Source organism: Podarcis bocagei (assembly GCF_964188305.1).
Source record: "Podarcis bocagei genome assembly, chromosome: 1".
NCBI classification, from domain to species: domain Eukaryota; kingdom Metazoa; phylum Chordata; class Lepidosauria; order Squamata; family Lacertidae; genus Podarcis; species Podarcis bocagei.
This window is the reverse complement of record NC_138125.1, coordinates 79,534,495-79,551,307: the sequence shown is the minus strand read 5'-3', so window position 1 is coordinate 79,551,307 and position 16,813 is coordinate 79,534,495. Positions and strand designations below refer to the sequence as shown.

Here is a 16,813-nt window from a genome sequence, read left to right as displayed (position 1 = left end):
ACGAAGCTAGTCACCCACTGGTTAGTATATCTCAGGTCTTCGGGATGCTTGATTGTAAAGAACATACCTGATTCTCAACCCTGCAAGGTGTCTAGGCTAAGAAACTGCGGGAATTTGATTCTTCTCTTTCAGATGCTGTCGCGTTCTTACACATCTTGTTAGCAGTGGGGTGTTCCCTTGAGCATTTCCCTCATATAATCTAAGCATCTCTTGACCTTCTGTTGACAAGCATCAGGGGATGGGTGGGAGAAGTTCAACATGGTCATTACTGTCTTGCACTTTCCTTGATGCACATCAGAGGGGTGGGAGCAGGTGTCAAAAGGACTGCTTGGATTATATTGCTAATGTGCTCAGGAAGGCATGTATCAGGAGGCAGCCTGGATTGTTTTACTGTGGGTTGCCAACAGCAGGTCAGAGAGCACCTTTAGAGTACAAAGCTTGTAAATCCTAACATGTTACAAGGGACGCTTTATCTAGGTACTGCCATAAGGAGTTATTTTGTACAGTATTTCTGCAGAAATGGCACTCTTGTTAAGAACTGTATTAGGAATACTTTTTAAAGGACTTCCTGTGTTCATATAGGCCATACTGCTCCTGCAACAGCACTGTGAGTTAAGTCTGTCCGTTTGTGTCCGTGTGTGTCCGTGTGTGTGTGTGTTTGTGCGTGCAGTGCTTGTCTCTGAAAAAATGTTTAGGGGTAGTCTCATTTTCCTACTCATATTGACCTCATTCCCACAGTGAGGCCAAACTTAAATTCACAAAATGTTTAGGGGTATGCGTACCCCCGTGTCCCCTCAGAAAAAAAGCACTGTATGTATGTATATCTTTCCTAAGTCCACCCATTGTTTGTGTTAAGTATCCCTTCAGGTTGCAAGTGGGGGCTCACCTGACTGAAGACTTCTAGCATTCTCCATGGAAGGGTGCATTTCTGTGTACAATACACTTTACTTAGGAGCATTCCGTAATGGAAGCCCCCAGTCGTGATATGAAGTGGGGAAATGGAAGGAAACAGATTTACCTCTTCAACTGCTGTATGTAGATAACTAGCATCTAAATATTAAGAAGTGTGAGGCAGCAGCTGTGAGCAGAAGATATATATAATATATCATAAGACTCAGAATCTCAGGGCCGTGTGTTTAAGCCCCATGTTGGATGAAAGAGTTCTGCACTGCAAGGGTTGGACTAGCTTATCCTCATGGTCCTTTCCAGCTATGATTCTATATGAAATGTGAGCAGGAAAGCACACTGTAAAATGGAATCGGGAAAGGGCCTAGTTGCACTACACATAATGGAGGGGGAGACTGAACACCAGGCTGCCATTTCCAACTGCAGCTTTGTAATATTTAATTCTGCGCTAAATTATCACATTATGGTAAACAGTAATCTGTTTTCATCTATTATGCTATGTGGGTGCCTTATCACTGGGCAAGTGTAGCATCTGAAAACACCCCAAGACTGTCTGTACTAAATATCTTATAACTTTTAATAGATGGGAGAAAGCATAATCATATTATCTTTATTCCACATGTTGAGAGAGGCACATGTTTTCAATCAAAAATTCATTTACTCACATCTTTCAACTCTTTTCTAACCACTATGATATCCAATGAAAATATCTATATTGGTCTTTGAGAAATGATTTATATTTTTTAAAAAATTAAAATGTATATATGCAGCCCCATACATTCAGGCTCAGCAAATTCTTTTCTTTGTTTGGGGTGGGGGAGAAGAAGGAGTGAGTGAGTGAGGGAGAGAGAAAGCTCAGCAAATTCTAATTCTGTACTGCAGAAGGCAATGCCTGTCTGTCTTCCAGGAAGAAAAGCAGATCCCATGAAATGCTTGTCATAGTTTCCTTGATATTACAGAGAAGAGTAATATTTTATATAGGCAGCACTCACACAAAAAAGTGTGGCTGATCAGATAACAAAGAAGGTAGGAAAGACAAGCTTATGCTGTGGAATATGCCTGACAAGCAGCTGGAAAAATACGTTTGATAAAATATTATCTACTTCATTGTATGTAGGTAATTTCCTGCCCCCATCCCAAACCCATCATTCTCACCCTCACTCCTAAGTTGTAGGTCCTTAAGTTTAAGTGATTTTTTTTTAGCTGTTGGAACATTAATAAAATGTTATACATGGAGATAGGAAAAAAGGATCACATTATAGCAAGACACTCCAGTCTGCACTGGTTTTCTAATATTTTCTAGGGCTAATTTTTATGCAGATAGCTCATCGGATAGTTCCACGTGTCTGTACTCGCTGGAATTGGCAACACTCAGTTCATGGGCTGCATCAAACCCATGAAGAGGGTTATTTCCCCACCCAGTCATTTCTGCCCTGCTACCACCTCCTCACCATGCTCCTTGAAGAAGCTAAGTGGGAGACCTTGAGTGGGAAATCCTTCTTTATTTTTTGGCTTTTCTCTTTCTTCTAGTGAGGAGCCTCCTTTTCTTCCTACTGTGCTCTGCTCTCCCTCCTTGCCTTCTCCCAATTCAGTAAGTGGGAAGGGATATGGTGACAAGCAACGACTGTGTGTTGGTAGGCCACATGGGGAATTTTGGTCCCAATAACAACCCCCCCACCTTGAAATGGCACTCCTCATATAAAAATGGTTGCTGTGGTTGACTATGGTCTTCATCAGCTCCCCTTCAGGCATTCCTATGCTTAGCATGAAGGTCTGGAGAAGAATTCTAAGCATGCTCATGTGACCATGTTTATAATCCTCCCTGTTAGTGGCAACCCCAATAATGAAGGCTTCCTGACTCCAGGTTAGGAGTCTAAGCACATTCACCTGAATGCATTTATGAATCCCTTCAGAACTTTGCAAGGAATACATGGAGGTCTGAAGTGAATGTGGAGCAGCAGGGCTTTCATGCATACCTCCTTCCCACTTTAAGCCTGCAGGCCTGACCAGAAGGCTAGAGTGATTTGCCCAAAGCCATTCAGTCAAGGCAGTCAGAGGCATTTCCTGTTGCTGTTTGCCAAGCTATGGAACTCCTTCCCCTGATACGACTGCCAAAACGTTTATCATGCTCTGCACTGGAGCATGATTTCCTTAGTCTGAAAATACTCTTGTGGCTGCTTGACGTGGAAAATGGGATGCACACTGGTAAACTGCATATTGCCTGAAACTTGCAAGAGCTGTACTTGCTCCCCTCTCTGTGCACATACTGTAGAACAGGGATGCCAAACCTGTGGTCATTGGACTCCAGCTCCCAACATCCCCAGCCAGCATGGCCAAAGATCAAAGACAGTGGGAGTTGTAGGCCTGACCAACAACATCTGCTCCAGGGAGCCCTGGGTCCCTGTGGAGTGTATGTGTAGTAGAATAAGAAAAAAGACCAGTTTGGTGGTCACCTGTTACAGGGACTAGAATGAGTGTGCATGAAGTACAGATGTGAACCTGCCTTTAGTGGTTATATGAACATATACCTCTTTGCATACACATGAACAGTTAAGTTTCTCCTTTTAAGAGGTAGGTAAAATTTTGGTTAACATAACAGGACTACATTCACTGGATGAAAGATAAGCATCTTCCTATTGAAGCCTATACAGTACTAAAATACAAATCTCTTATAGAGGGGAAATGATTTAATCTGATTTATTTTTTACTGTGTTACATATGAAAGTAATAGATCACATAGAAGTTGGTAAACAAACAGCTGCAGCACATACCCACTGACAATCTTTGTGTACCTTTAAAAAGAAACCAGGGCACGTCCTCTGCGCTAATTACTTCCAGAGCTTAATTGCCAGAATGGAAGCATTTTTCACTTCCTATTTACATATTTAAAACGAAGAGGGTCAAATTCTCATCTCAGTAGCAAAGAAACTGTGACTGAACATTTAAGGACCCATCACACTTCATTTCTCAAGTGCATACTATTAAACGTGTTGATTTTACAGTCCTCAAACATAGGTGGAAAAATCCATTTCACCACATGGGGCCCAATTCCCTTCTGTCCATATAAAACTGTTTTAGTTTTATTGACTGCAGGACAGATTTGAATGCCAGTGAAGATGACCTATTGTTGTTAGCTGCTCACTTTCAAAAGCCTCTCTCTGCCTTTTGTTTTCTGCAAATTTGTTTTCTGCATGTGCTCTGATAAATTTTATCTCTTGCCAGGAGGACTCCTTAAGCTTTAGTCTCCCCTCTCCCCCAGCTCCAGAGAAAGCTTGTCGTGGCACATGCCAACGAGGCTAAGGGATCCTTTTTCAGACTACTATACTTGCTTTCTGTTGTATGGCTTTTTAAAGTTTTCCCCAGGTTTGGGCTGAGAGAATTCTTCCCCCCCTCCAATTGCTTATGGCAATAACCAACCTTCACAAATACTCATATTCAATCCCACACCCTTTCTCCATGACTGGACTCTTCTTTCTCTCCCTCTTCCTCCTCTGTATTGCTACAGCTTGCTTTCCACCTCACCTCAATCAGCTTGTTATCTCTTTTGCCCACCCTTCAAAATCCTACACTCATCAGCCTAGGGACAAAATGGGTCTGGTAGCCATCACAATAGATTGTTTGCAGTTGCACCAATGGTGCCCTCTTGTGTTGTGTATCTGCATAGGCATGATACCAACCATCTTGGGAAGGTTCAAGCTCTTACTCAGTGGTGGCAAAATTACGAGGGACATAGAACTGGGCTGTAAAATGATCAAGGATAAAACCGGCACATCTGCTAGAGTCAGATAATGCAGGGGTGAAACTCATATAAAAGCTTCTTGCTTCATCTGACCTGGCACCCAGAAGCTAACACAACCTTGTTCCCTAAAGACACAACTTTGGATGGGTAACTTATGCACTCCAGAACCATGTAGCCTAAAACAGAATGTTGTTTTTCCAGGCATTTTCCTAGATAATGTGGCAGGCGTACAAAACATAAGCTCTCCAACCAACTGTGAAACACAAATGCCAGAATTAATCACTTAATGCCCTTTGCATTAGGATAAAGTATGTGGTTTAAAATACAACAGAGCACTTTTAAATGAGGAACTGCTGAATGCTGGGGAAAAAAGAAGAGCAATCTCCTGCATCCCAGTAATAAATGAAAAAGGAAGCTTAACTTGTAAAGATTCACAGAACTGATGAGAATAATAATGGCTAGGAGCTTAATAATGTTCCCAGATCGGAGGGGTTTCCAAAAAGGGAAAGCAAATTAATAAAACTCAATTAAAGCAGTCTTGGCAAAAGTGGACCTCTATAAGGAAGACGCTGTGCACAGCTAGCTATCTCAGTAACTAAATAAATATCCATAGTTTGTCTTCTCTACACTGCTCCTTACCCCCATGTGCAAAAAATTCACTTATTTACTAGGGACCAAACCATGCATGTGGAGAAACAGCAAAATTCTGTCACAATTTTTGGGTACCAAGCCCAAGGACTATTCTGCAGCATTTATTTATTTATTTATTATATTTATACTCACCTTTGTTCTTCAGAAAAACTGTAGGCAGCATACATGGGATTGGATTGTGTGATGGTCTCCCATTCACACACTACCCAGACTTCATCAACATTTCTGTATTGGCGGGACTCTTAATTTCTAGGACTCCAGTGTGCTTTATAGATGCATTTTCTTTCTCAAGCATGCAGGTTGCTTTTATTATTAAATGAAAGACAATGAAAAACAAATGGGTATACAAAATCTCAGAACAATCTGCACCAGTAATTTCTGAGATGCGTGTGGAAAAGCAGGCCTACTTTCCTGTAACTGTAGTATTATTTTTTTAAATGAAACTAAGGAGACTTTATCAATGGCTTTAGGAGATAGCCTGGCACTGATATGAAGGCAAGATTTCAAATTTACAGTGTTTGTGCAATGGTGGTGAGGTTACAAACTTTGCATCTTGCTAAATAAAAGGAAAGCAAAGTTCCTTTCCTCTGTTTTAACAGCTGTGTCAAAGAGATGATCAGCATCCAAGTATGTGCCTAATGAACAGCTGGCTCTGCACTGATTATGGAACATACAAAACAGGTAGAAGCAAAACCTTTTATTTTGCACAGACAAGAAAACAGGCCTTTCACCTGCCCTGTATTACTGAATCTGCTCACCTCCTCTTTAACTGGAGCTTACACCACAGTTCTGGAAAATGGACTGCCAGTTTTGCAATGTGACATGCGAGAGAAATGGAAGGAAGAAGATTGTGCCAGCAATATACACTGGTAGCTTAGAAGATGTTCCCTCAGTCTGAATGCAATAGATTGAGTTTGATGGATAATGTCCCCCCTTTAAACCCACAGACTGGCTTTTCTAAGCAAACAAAATCCATCCTCCATTTTTATTACTTTTTCATATCACAAGTCATGGTACTTGTCACTCAACTGGATCTCACGTCTTTAAGATAACTTCATATAATGTAATAGTGTGGATCAACACCAGAGAGGTTATTTCCACCCCACCCCTAAAATGATAGGAAGTCCAGGAGTGAACAAGTGAAATAGGTTAGCATGCAATCAGTTCTCTTTAGTTTCTTGTATGAGAGTCTTGATAGAGTAAGAGGAGCGCCACAGGATGAGATGAAGGACAATCCTTACAAAATCACAATGTGGCTATAACGACAACCTTTATTAAAACTGCTGCCAGTGGCACAAAGTACAGGTTTTTAAAAAATCACAATTCTCCACAACCCATGAGATTCTGATGAACTTCCATCCCTGTTTTAATTAAATCTACAGTCCCCAACTGTGTGTAAGTGGATTTCATCTTTCAGTAATTTCTTTTCAAGAGGTTAGTGGCTAGGGCCTATAGCATGCCCAGAGAGCGAAATCCTTCACTGGACATGATGATCTGCATTTGTAACCCCCTGCAGCTTAGTTTGAGGAGTTCTAGCAGCACGCTGGTCCATATGTATGTAGTATAACACATTCTTTCTGCTATTTATTTCTCCAGAGGGGCATAATTCAGGAGCTTCTCAATCAGATCCACGTGGGCAAGCAGCATTCGCCGACAGCAATATCTCTTCAGACCCAGAGCATCCAAAGCATCACTAAGAACAAACAAAAAGCAGGTGTGTTTGAAAGAAAAGCAGCATGCTGAAACCTGATCCCAGCCAAATAAAGGCAAAAGCCTTGTCCATGAGATAGAAGAGGAACTATATTACTGTTCTTGTTGTTACAATTTACATTCTAAAGGGAAGTCTTCTTTCTGCATATAACTGTTAGTCTCTTTCTGCACAAAACTGCTCCATTTTGGGGAAGCCTTGTTCCTCTTTTCTCATGCTTTCTGAGAAGTTCTGCTTGTAGGCTTTTCCCTGCTTTTGCACACACTGTACGAACCTGCTCTTCATGCCTAGCTGATCACAACTACAGAACCTGATTACATTGTTACATGATATAATCAATCATTAGTAACAGACATCCTAAGCTCATGGAAAACAAACTGTACTTGCTCTCCATGCCTAGCTGACCATAACTATAAAACCCGATTGTTATATTGTTTGTGCCAATTAATCCCTAGTTACAATTCAATTAGGAGGCTTCATGCCTGTCTAGTTCTAGCTCCGATTCTCAGCCTTCTCTCCATCAATGATAAATGATCACATGTAATCCCCACCTTTCACATGTAATTCCCGCCTTAGTACTTATGTTAACCAATTACAAGTTTCTGTGTGTATGTATCAACCAATCAGCCACAGGCCCACCTGTGGCAATGCTTGCAATATTCAATAAAATAGGCTCTCAGGGTCCGCCCTGACAGACGCCTAGCTACACCTGCCTCTCTCGTCTCCCGTGATTTTTCATTTCTACAACATTCCTCCCCAAAGATCATAGGGTGGTAGGCACAGTGATAATAAAACATTTTTTAAAAAACTAAAACAATTTCAAAATATTCTAAAAAATATTAAAATATAGTCCATAGAAGCAAGGTGATTGACTGGGGTAGGGGGCTGAACCCCCACTCCCCAAGGATCAGACGAATAGGATTGCTATTTATTTTTCATTTCATAACATTTATATACGGCTTGATTTTAGAAAAAGCTATCCTCATAGCCATTTAACAAGACTGCTGCTGTACGCAAGTTACTGTTCTCTAAGTTTCACTTTGATAATCTGCTAGTTTTTAGTTTTTTAATTCATTATGACTATAAACACATTTTAACAATACTGAATGTGACAGGCTTAACTTTATTATTTGCCCATTAAAGAAGCAGATGTAAAAGTGTGCTTGAAAAGTACACAACTTCCATCATAGCCTGCCTGCCTTGAGTTTCTCTTTAAGAACAGTTATTGGATCCCTAAGATGAAATCTCAACCACCTGTCTCTTAATTAAGGTCTACCTAGCCACAGACTTTCCCCCCTTATGTTCCAAGAAAACAAAAGGCCTGGAGGGTAGGCGGGAAACCCACAAGCTTGTACGTCTGTGGACTAGTTTATGTTAGTCTTGTAACACAGCATCAAATGCACAGAACACTGTTTCTGCCGGTATTGGGCTCCAGAAGGAGCTTCGTTCTCCCAAAGACATATAAACAAACCATTACCTGAAAACACATTTAGTATTAGCTTACTTTTACGCCATGCCTGTGCTTTGCGATTCACTGTGCTCCCCATCACAAACACTTCCCATCCATACAATAAGTGCTGTTTTCACCACAAACCCAGGATGAGTGAATATGCATAGTAGGGGAAGCAGGACTACAGCAGATGGTCCACCCCGATCTAAGTATTATTTGTCGTTGTTACTACTACTACAACTACTACTACTTTTTATGAATCACCTTATACCCAAATGTCTCCTTCAGCAAAGAAGTTAGCAAACATCGGAAGGCTTTGGAAGCACTCTCAAACAACAGTTGTCCATTTTTACATATTCTGTAGGTCCAATATAAAGTCTTCCTACATACATATATTTCGAACGCTGCAGTAGCAGCAGGACTGGAGGAACAAAAGCAGTTTGGTAAGAGGCCATGAAGTAGGCATGGCTAGTCTAAGTCAGGCTATTGGTCCTCCTAGCCTAGTACTGCCTACACCACCAGCAGTCTTTAATGTTTTCAGACCTGGGAGCCACCTTTAACCTGGCATCATATGACATTCACAATTATTTGCAGCTAGAAAGGAAGAATTGGTATCACTCCCAATTTTTAATTTCAAGGGGGTTCCTTTTTCTGCAGCTAACCAGGGCAACAAAGGTGCCAAATTCAAGAAGTGCCAAATTGAAGTAGAGGCTGGAAAGGAAGAATTGGCTAGAAACTTACAGTTTACTCCCAATTCTAGCTCTGGAATTTGGCTCTGTGCCTTCACCAGTCATGATGGACAGGTGAATGTGTCACTTTGGTCATGATGGACAGGTGAATGTCCATCACTTTACCAGCCAAATGGGGAGGTCTGGAAGGATTAGTATGCTGGTGGGCTAGAGGTTTCCCAGTGCTGCTCTAATGAATGTGATAAATGATCAGTGAGGGGACAGTAAGTTGGGTGACTGTTTTAGACAGGTTCTTTCTTATTAGTGCCCAGTTAACTCCAAGTTCAGGCTTTGCTATCTATCCTCTACCTTAAAAGATACAGCTTCTCTGGTGTCTAACCTGACCTTTTAGGTCAGCATTAGTTTCTGTTCCATTGGGGCTTTCAATGGAGACTGATGAGCTAAGATTAGCAATGGCTGGGCAGTTGACCCTCTGATGTAGCAACACATTCAAAAAGAAGCTGAGTTTTTCCAAGTGTTATTAATGTACATTTTGACATGTAATAAAGTAATAAATTTCCCATTTAAGAATTTAAATTTCCCATTTAAGAATTTTGCTCATGATTTATGCTAGGGTGGTGGTATGGGCAAACCAAGTTCTCATTCCCATTATGGGCCTACTAGAGTAATTAACATTCAGTTTGAGATGTGAGGTGCTCACAGATCAAGTAGGTAGAAGTCATAAAATAGAAGCAGAAAGCTGATGAGCATAATAAGACAGTGCCTCTTGAACTTAAGAGGCCTCCAGCACACACACTAGATTTCCACATAGGATAAAATCTTCAGTACAGTGTATGACCTCAGAAGTTATTCAAATAATGGTAACAACATAAATCACCCTGTCAAATATTTTAATAGAGGCTCAATCAGTTTCATATTTATTTTATTTTTAGCACTTAGGCTGCAATCCTAAACAGTGGGGTTTACTTCCAAGTAGACATACATAAGATTGTGCTGTTAACCTTCCCAAAATTGCAGAAATGTTTGGCACTACAAAATACTTAAAATAAGCCCCCACACCTTGATTGTTATCAACCCATGGTGTAGTTTTTAAAACTCTGAATGTGGAATATTTTTAGCTAAACTAATCAGCAGAACTGAATAGATTTTTGAATATTTTTACCACCTCCAATATTCTAAATAACTGTCTGAAGAAACTCAATGTAAGAGAAAAACAGCATTTCCAAATTCTGCAAAATCTCTGCATCCTCAGACAAGTAAATTATTCCCTTTAGCTGACCCATTTTTTGCTACAAGAAATGATTTTAATAATATCTGACATATAGATCTGCCCTCAAAATTGTGAGTAGGCACTGAGCTAACAGACAGTTTTGCTGCAAGGGAGAAACTCAAATATGTATTGTCTACCCACTTGGTCAATGTAAAATCATACAATAAATTGCAAGAGAATCTGATTTATGCCCAAGGCATAATTCAGGTGCATTTATCATGCAAATATTGTACTAAAGTACTACTTAATCTCAAATTCTAGATCCATAAATTCCAATTCTGTATTTGCAATGGAAAATCAATTGCTAGCAGAATGGCTATGATTAACTACAACCAAAAACAATGCTGCAAAGGTAAGAAAAATGATGGCTACAGCAACAACGAAGAATTATATATGAGACTTCTCTAGACACTAGCTAGTCAAGAAAGAAAGCTTTTCTTCATCCTTTCCTTCTGTATGTTTTTGATTTTATATTATCTAGATGTTTAATTCCTATTTGGAAAATAGTGTTACACAGGTCTCAGAAGCTGAATTATGTAGCACCCATAAGTGAAGCATGTACTAGCATTTTTCTTAAAACACACGAGCTCTTAAAACAATGTTAATAGGTAGAAATCTGCCACAGCACTTGATAGTTTGTGATTTTAAAAAATCAAGCAAGTGTTCCTTATGCTTTTCTATATAATTCATGCATTTGAAACTACCATGTTAAAAGAAAGGCTCTGAATGAGCTGGAACCACTGTTCAGATAACATATTGTTGTTGTGGTTTACTCGTTTAGTTGTGTCCGACTCTTCGTGACCCCATGGACCAGAGCACGCCAGGCACTCCTGTCTTCCACTGTCTCCCGCAGTTTGGTCAGACTCATGTTTGTAGCTTCGAGAACACTGTCCAACCATCTCGTCCTCTGTCGTCCCCTTCTCCTTGTGCCCTCCATCTTTCCCAACATCAGGGTCTTTTCCAGGGAGTCTTCTCTTCTCATGAGGTGGCCAAAGTATTGGAGCCTCAGCTTCATGATCTGTCCTTCCAGTGAGCATTCAGGCCTGATTTCCTTAAGAATGGATACGTTTGATCTTCTTGCAGTCCATGGGACTCTCAAGAGTCTCCTCCAGCACCATAATTCAAAAGCATCAATTCTTCGGCGATCAGCCTTCTTTATGGTCCAGCTCTCACTTCCATACATCACTACTGGGAAAACCATGGCTTTTACTAAGGTGATGTCTCTGCTTTTTAAGATGCTGTCTAAGTTTGCCATCGCCTTTCTCCCAAGGAGCAGTCGTCTTTTAATTTCGTGACTGCGGTCACCATCTGCAGTGATCATGGAGCCCAAGAAAGTAAAATCTCTCACTGCCTCCATTTCTTCCCCTTCTATTTGCCAGGAGGTGATGGGCCCAGTGGCCATGATCTTCGTTTTTTTGATGTTGAGCTTCAGACCATATTTTGCGCTCTCCTCTTTCACCCTCACTAAAAGGTTCTTTAATTCCTCCTCACTTTCTGCCATCAAGGTTGTGTCATCTGCATATCTGAGGTTGTTGATATTTCTTCCAGCGATCTTAATTCCAGCTTGGGATTCATCCAGCCCAGCCCAGATAACATATTACATGTGTTATACTCTATTTTTAGCAGCATCAGCGACACAGTAGAAATAAAGAAGCTTCTTCGTTCTAGTATACAAAACATCTTTTCATATCATCAAATTTAAACCAAGTGTTCATATCATGCAGCTCACAGAAACCTGTGCACCTTTTAAGAGCTAATTGGTATTCTAAAAAATCAGATACTATTTAAAATGCCCTAAAATAGAATTTCAGTTCCTTTTAAAAATGTCTAACTCCTGTAACCACAGGGGGGAAAGAAGCGTGACAGCAGAAAGTTTAGGTACTTTCTAAGATTAGCTTTTAATTAATTACAGGATGTTAGATGTTCTAAGTTCTCAAGAGTTCTGAGGACTCAGCAAGACAATGGGGCCTGTCATTTCATACTACTCAAGAGAAACAGAATTGTTTTCTGAAAAATGGAACCATGGCTACAATCCTATATGTACCTGGGAATAAGCCTATGGAACTATGGAAGCAAGGATAGGACCATACTGTTAACAGAAATGCAAGAGAGTTATGTTTGTGGGAAACATTACACTGAAATACAGTGGTACCTCAGGTTACAGACTCCGCTAACCCAGAAATAGTACCTCAGGTTAAGAACTTTGCTTCAGGACGAGAACAGAAATCGGGGCACGGCAGTAGCGGGAGGCCCCATTAGCTAAAGTGGTATCTCAGTTTAAGAACGAACCTCCAGAACAAATTAAGTTCTTAGCTCGAGGCACCACCGTACAAAAGATGGGCAACACTATCTTCTGTTCATTGATTTGTTTGCTATGTCAGATGGTAATGCTTAATCAGAGCACTAGAGGATGCTTGAATATAAATGCTGAAAGCGTGTCAGTTCTTGCAGCTCTACCTGTGTGGGAGAGATTGAAATGCTCCAATTGTGTTCGACATTCACTTCTCACTTTGTCAGTAAGTTTTATATGTGGGAAAGTGCTTTCACTTAAAGTTCAGCAATGTAAGACTGAAGTCAACCAAATGATTTTTTCTAAATCAACCTAAGAACTTTCACTTGAATTTCATACCCTGTTTCCCCGAAAATAAGGCAGTGTCTTATATTAATTTTTGCTCCCAAAAATGCGCTAGGTCTTATTTTCAGGGAATGTCTTATTTTTCCATGAAGAAGAATACGGTACACATTTATTGTTGAACAAAAAAAAAAAGAAAAAAAAAAGGAAATTTATTACCTGTATATGGTACAAAGCCTTACAGTAGCTTTGGGGGCCTTATATTCCGGGGTGGCCTTATTATCAGGGAGGCCATATATTCGGGGGAGGCCTTATATTACAGCAAGAGGCAAAACTGGAAGTAGGTCTTATTTTCGGGGGATGTCTTAATTTCGGGGAAGCAGGGTAGTTAGGCAAAGGAAATTCAAGTTTATACAATCCAACTTAAATATGCAAATCAAGCATGTTTATGGAAGTTTTTCCAATTTTCATAATTCATTTCAAGTGCAGCAAGGGATTCGTTTAATCCGAGTACAACCTTCTACATTGAGCCATATCTGACAAAAAGCAAAGCAAAGCAAAGCAAAGAGGGTTTAAAATGTCTCCAATGTTAGCTCCTCAGTACTGTAGCTACATTTCCCCCATGGAACTCTGAAAAGCCCCCTCAAGAAAATCAGGCAATCTCAATTATTTGTAGGTAACTTGCTAAGTCCACTACCCTTGGAGTTAGCCCCACTGAATTCATTGGACTAAGTTTTGAGTAGACAGGACTAGGATTGCACTTTAAAATATCCCTGAGTTTATGCTTTCATTATTAATATGAAAGTAATTATTCTATATGATGTTAATTATTATTTATAAAAATTGGACCTACACTTCATAAAACATGAGCACAGGATAAAGAGTGTTATACATACCTTTTTGTGAATGATCCCTAGACTACTACAAAATGTTAATGGATACTTTTCTCAAAACAGTTGTGAAAACACAAGTGTGTGAAGCAGAGCCCTTACCCTTCTGTATACTCAGCTTGCAGAAGACCAAGATATGCCTCCCATTTGTTTCCAACGATTTTGCCGCAAGTGAAGCATCTCACTGGTATGATCATTTTACACCTAGGGAAACATTAAAAACAGGAAATTTAAACAGTAAGCGCATGATTTGATGTATCTAAAACTAATACCAAGCAGTCTAACCAAGGCATTTAAACTGCATTAGTTCCAAAGGCAAAGGTAAGTGGGTGTGGACCTGGTCAGTGTCTGAAGGTAGGAGCACTGGAGCCCTTTTTCTGGTGTTCAGCCTGAACTGGTCAGGGCAAAAAGCGTGTACAGGGCAGAGGCATGCACACTGGCCCCACCCACATTGCCCCCACACAAGCTGGCTCTACTTCTTAACCTTCTTGTGTTGAGCTTCCTGAAGGGGCTTTAAAAGATTTTTCTTCCTGCTCAGTGTGGGAAGGCTGGAGTTTGAACCAACAAGCTGGGGATGTTGTGGGGCAGCACCAGCATGCAAGCCCCAGGCTCCTTATGCACTTTTGGTTCTTGCATGCTTAGTCTGGACATCTGAAGCAGACTCCTGAGAGCCCTATGCAATCGGGACTAAGTGTGTATTCAACACAAATCTTAGTACAATTCTGAATATGTGCTCTTACATGTGCTAAGGCTGCAGTCCTATGCACACTTATCTGAAGTCTCATAACAAATAAAGTTATTGAATGTATGACTTGAATGTATTTAATTCCAAGAACCTTAATGGTTTTGAAGAAAACCAACACTGGCTATAGATGCTGGTTGGCAAAACCGACATCCTTTCTTCAAAATGTTGTCAGCGCTTTGACCTAAGTATATGTTTGCATTTCACCTTTGTATAAGACAGGAATTTTGACAGGAATTTCACTGAGTCTAGCTTAATCTGGGCTGGGTATGAATTAATATTTTTAAGATTTATTGAAGCACAATAACCATTACTGATAACTCAAAGTTACTGATTGCCATTAATAGTAATTGTTTTTCAATAAACTAATAATTTGATAGCTCAACCAGTTCTCTTTTGCCTTTAAACTGAAGAGCATTATTCCAATAATTTAAGACCCATTTACCTCCAAGCAAAAAGGTGAATAAAGATTAAACTGCAGTTAACTGAAGAAGTGTGCATGCACACGAAAGCTTATACCAAGAACAAATTTAAAGGTAAAGGACCCCTGACAGTTCAGTCCAGTCGCGAACGACTCTGGGATTGTGGCGCTCATTTCACTTTACTGGCCGAGCGAGCTGGCGTTTGTCCGCAGACAGTTTTTCCAGGTCATGTGGCCAACATGACTAAGCCACTTCTGGCGAAACCAGAGCAGTGCACGGAAATGCCGTTTACCTTCCTGCTGGAAGTATTTATCTACTTGCACTTTTTGGCATGCTTTCAAACTGCTAGGTTAGCAGGAGCTGGGACTGAGCAACAGGAGCTCACCCCATTGCGGGGATTCAAACAGCCAACCTTCCGATTGGCAAGCCCAAGACTCAGTGGTTTAGACCACAGCGCCACCCACGTCCCCAAGAACAAATTTAGTTGGTCTCTAAGGTACTAGTGGACAATTTTTTATTTTTAATATATATTTAGACTGCAGTTAACTGCTTTTTACAATGCAAAATAAATATTAGAGGCGCTCCTTATCCACCCCTTGGTTTGAGTCAGGCAGCATGCATGACTGGGTCCCTCCATGAGCATAGATGGAGGGGGGCAGGGAGGGGCAGCTGCCAAATCAATAAAAATACCTAGCAAACTGAGGTTCTGTCCCCCCAACAAAAGACCTCCCCCCCCTTAACAAACATCCTGGCTATGTCCATGGGCCCCACCTATGCTAGAGTGCTGAGTTTGGATGCTGGAGAAACCAAGGAGCTTGCTGGGTGGCCACCAACCAAATCAGCCTCTCAGCCCAGTGCCAACTTGCCTCATGGCTGTGGTGAAGATGAAAAACTGCAACTTAAGCTGCAATCCTATGCGCGGACACTTGGGTGCGAGTCTCACAGCAACCAATGAGATCCAGAGGAACAGCTTTGTTTGGAATGTCACAACAAACGCAAGTAAGACTCTTGTGGCACCAGAAAGACAACCATATAACTTGTGGCATAAACTTTAGTGAACTACTTGGTAAGAATGAATGGTGGCTCCAAACGGCGAACTCATATATCACAATAAATGTGTTAAGTGTTCAAGGCACCACGAGGCTCTTGCTTGAAATCAACTCGTCATCCTCTTGTTCTCCTTAACTCTCCAAGTAAACATGGCCAAGCCCTCGCCCGCCCCAGATTTCGCCAATACTTTAAAGCTACATAAAGAGGGGCGGGTGGCTTCCGTCCTTGCCCACACCAGAGTGCCTGGCCGGGATCGGTGGCCCCGAGCAAGATGTAAAGATGGTGCTATAGAAACTGGAGGAAGGGGCAGAGGAGAAACCGCCCGCGTTCACAGAAACCGGTCTGAGCCTTCGGAAGCGATTTAATTCCGCTTCTCACTCTTTTCTGCTTCAGAATGAAAAGGTAACGCATCATTATTTATTAGCATTGCCGTTATGTTAACAGTAGCGGCGGCGAAAGAGCAGGAAAGTCGCGACTGCTACGAGATACTTTTCCTTCTTTTACTACTTACTACGTTTTTGAAGAGGGGGGAGGACGGGGAAAAGGCGACAAAGGGAAACCCGAACTAAAGCGAGAGGCTCGGCGGACCAACTGACCTACCTAACGGACACTCGCCGCGTCCCGCGCGCACCGTTGCCGCCGTTACCAGCTTTGCAAATCGCCACGCCCCCTCCTCGCCGGGCGCTACTAATCCACGCAATAGGGGGGAGAACTGTTTTCAGAC

At 41.2% G+C, this 16,813-nt stretch overlaps 1 protein-coding gene across 3 annotated transcripts; it reads right to left on the bottom strand.

Annotated features, from left to right (window-relative positions):
- Positions 1–6,547: 6,547 nt before the first annotated feature.
- POLR2L (RNA polymerase II, I and III subunit L) lies at positions 6,548–16,804 on the bottom strand. 3 transcript variants are annotated; one of them, XM_081203434.1, is made up of 3 exons: positions 16,690–16,804; positions 13,978–14,079; positions 6,548–6,989 (listed from the first exon to the last, which is right to left on the bottom strand). In XM_081203434.1, the coding sequence occupies exons 2-3, from the start codon at positions 14,070–14,072 to the stop codon at positions 6,881–6,883; spliced, it is 204 nt and encodes a 67-aa protein (XP_081059560.1). In that variant the 5' UTR covers positions 14,073–14,079; positions 16,690–16,804; the 3' UTR covers positions 6,548–6,880. The 3 variants fall into 3 exon arrangements, with proteins under 3 accessions (XP_081059560.1, XP_081059562.1, XP_081059561.1); XM_081203436.1 differs by having other exon boundaries at positions 16,705–16,726; XM_081203435.1 differs by lacking the exon at positions 16,690–16,804 and adding an exon at positions 16,520–16,679.
- Positions 16,805–16,813: the final 9 nt, after the last annotated feature.

Bases quoted from the DNA above. Each gene is read 5' to 3' on its own strand.
- POLR2L (XM_081203434.1), bottom strand. From the start codon at position 14,072: ATGATCATACCAGTGAGATGCTTCACTTGCGGCAAAATCGTTGGAAAC. The intron at 6,990-13,977 runs GTAAGGGCTCTG...GTTTGTTCTTAG, and splicing joins CAAGCTGAGTATACAGAAGG to TGATGCTTTGGATGCTCTGG.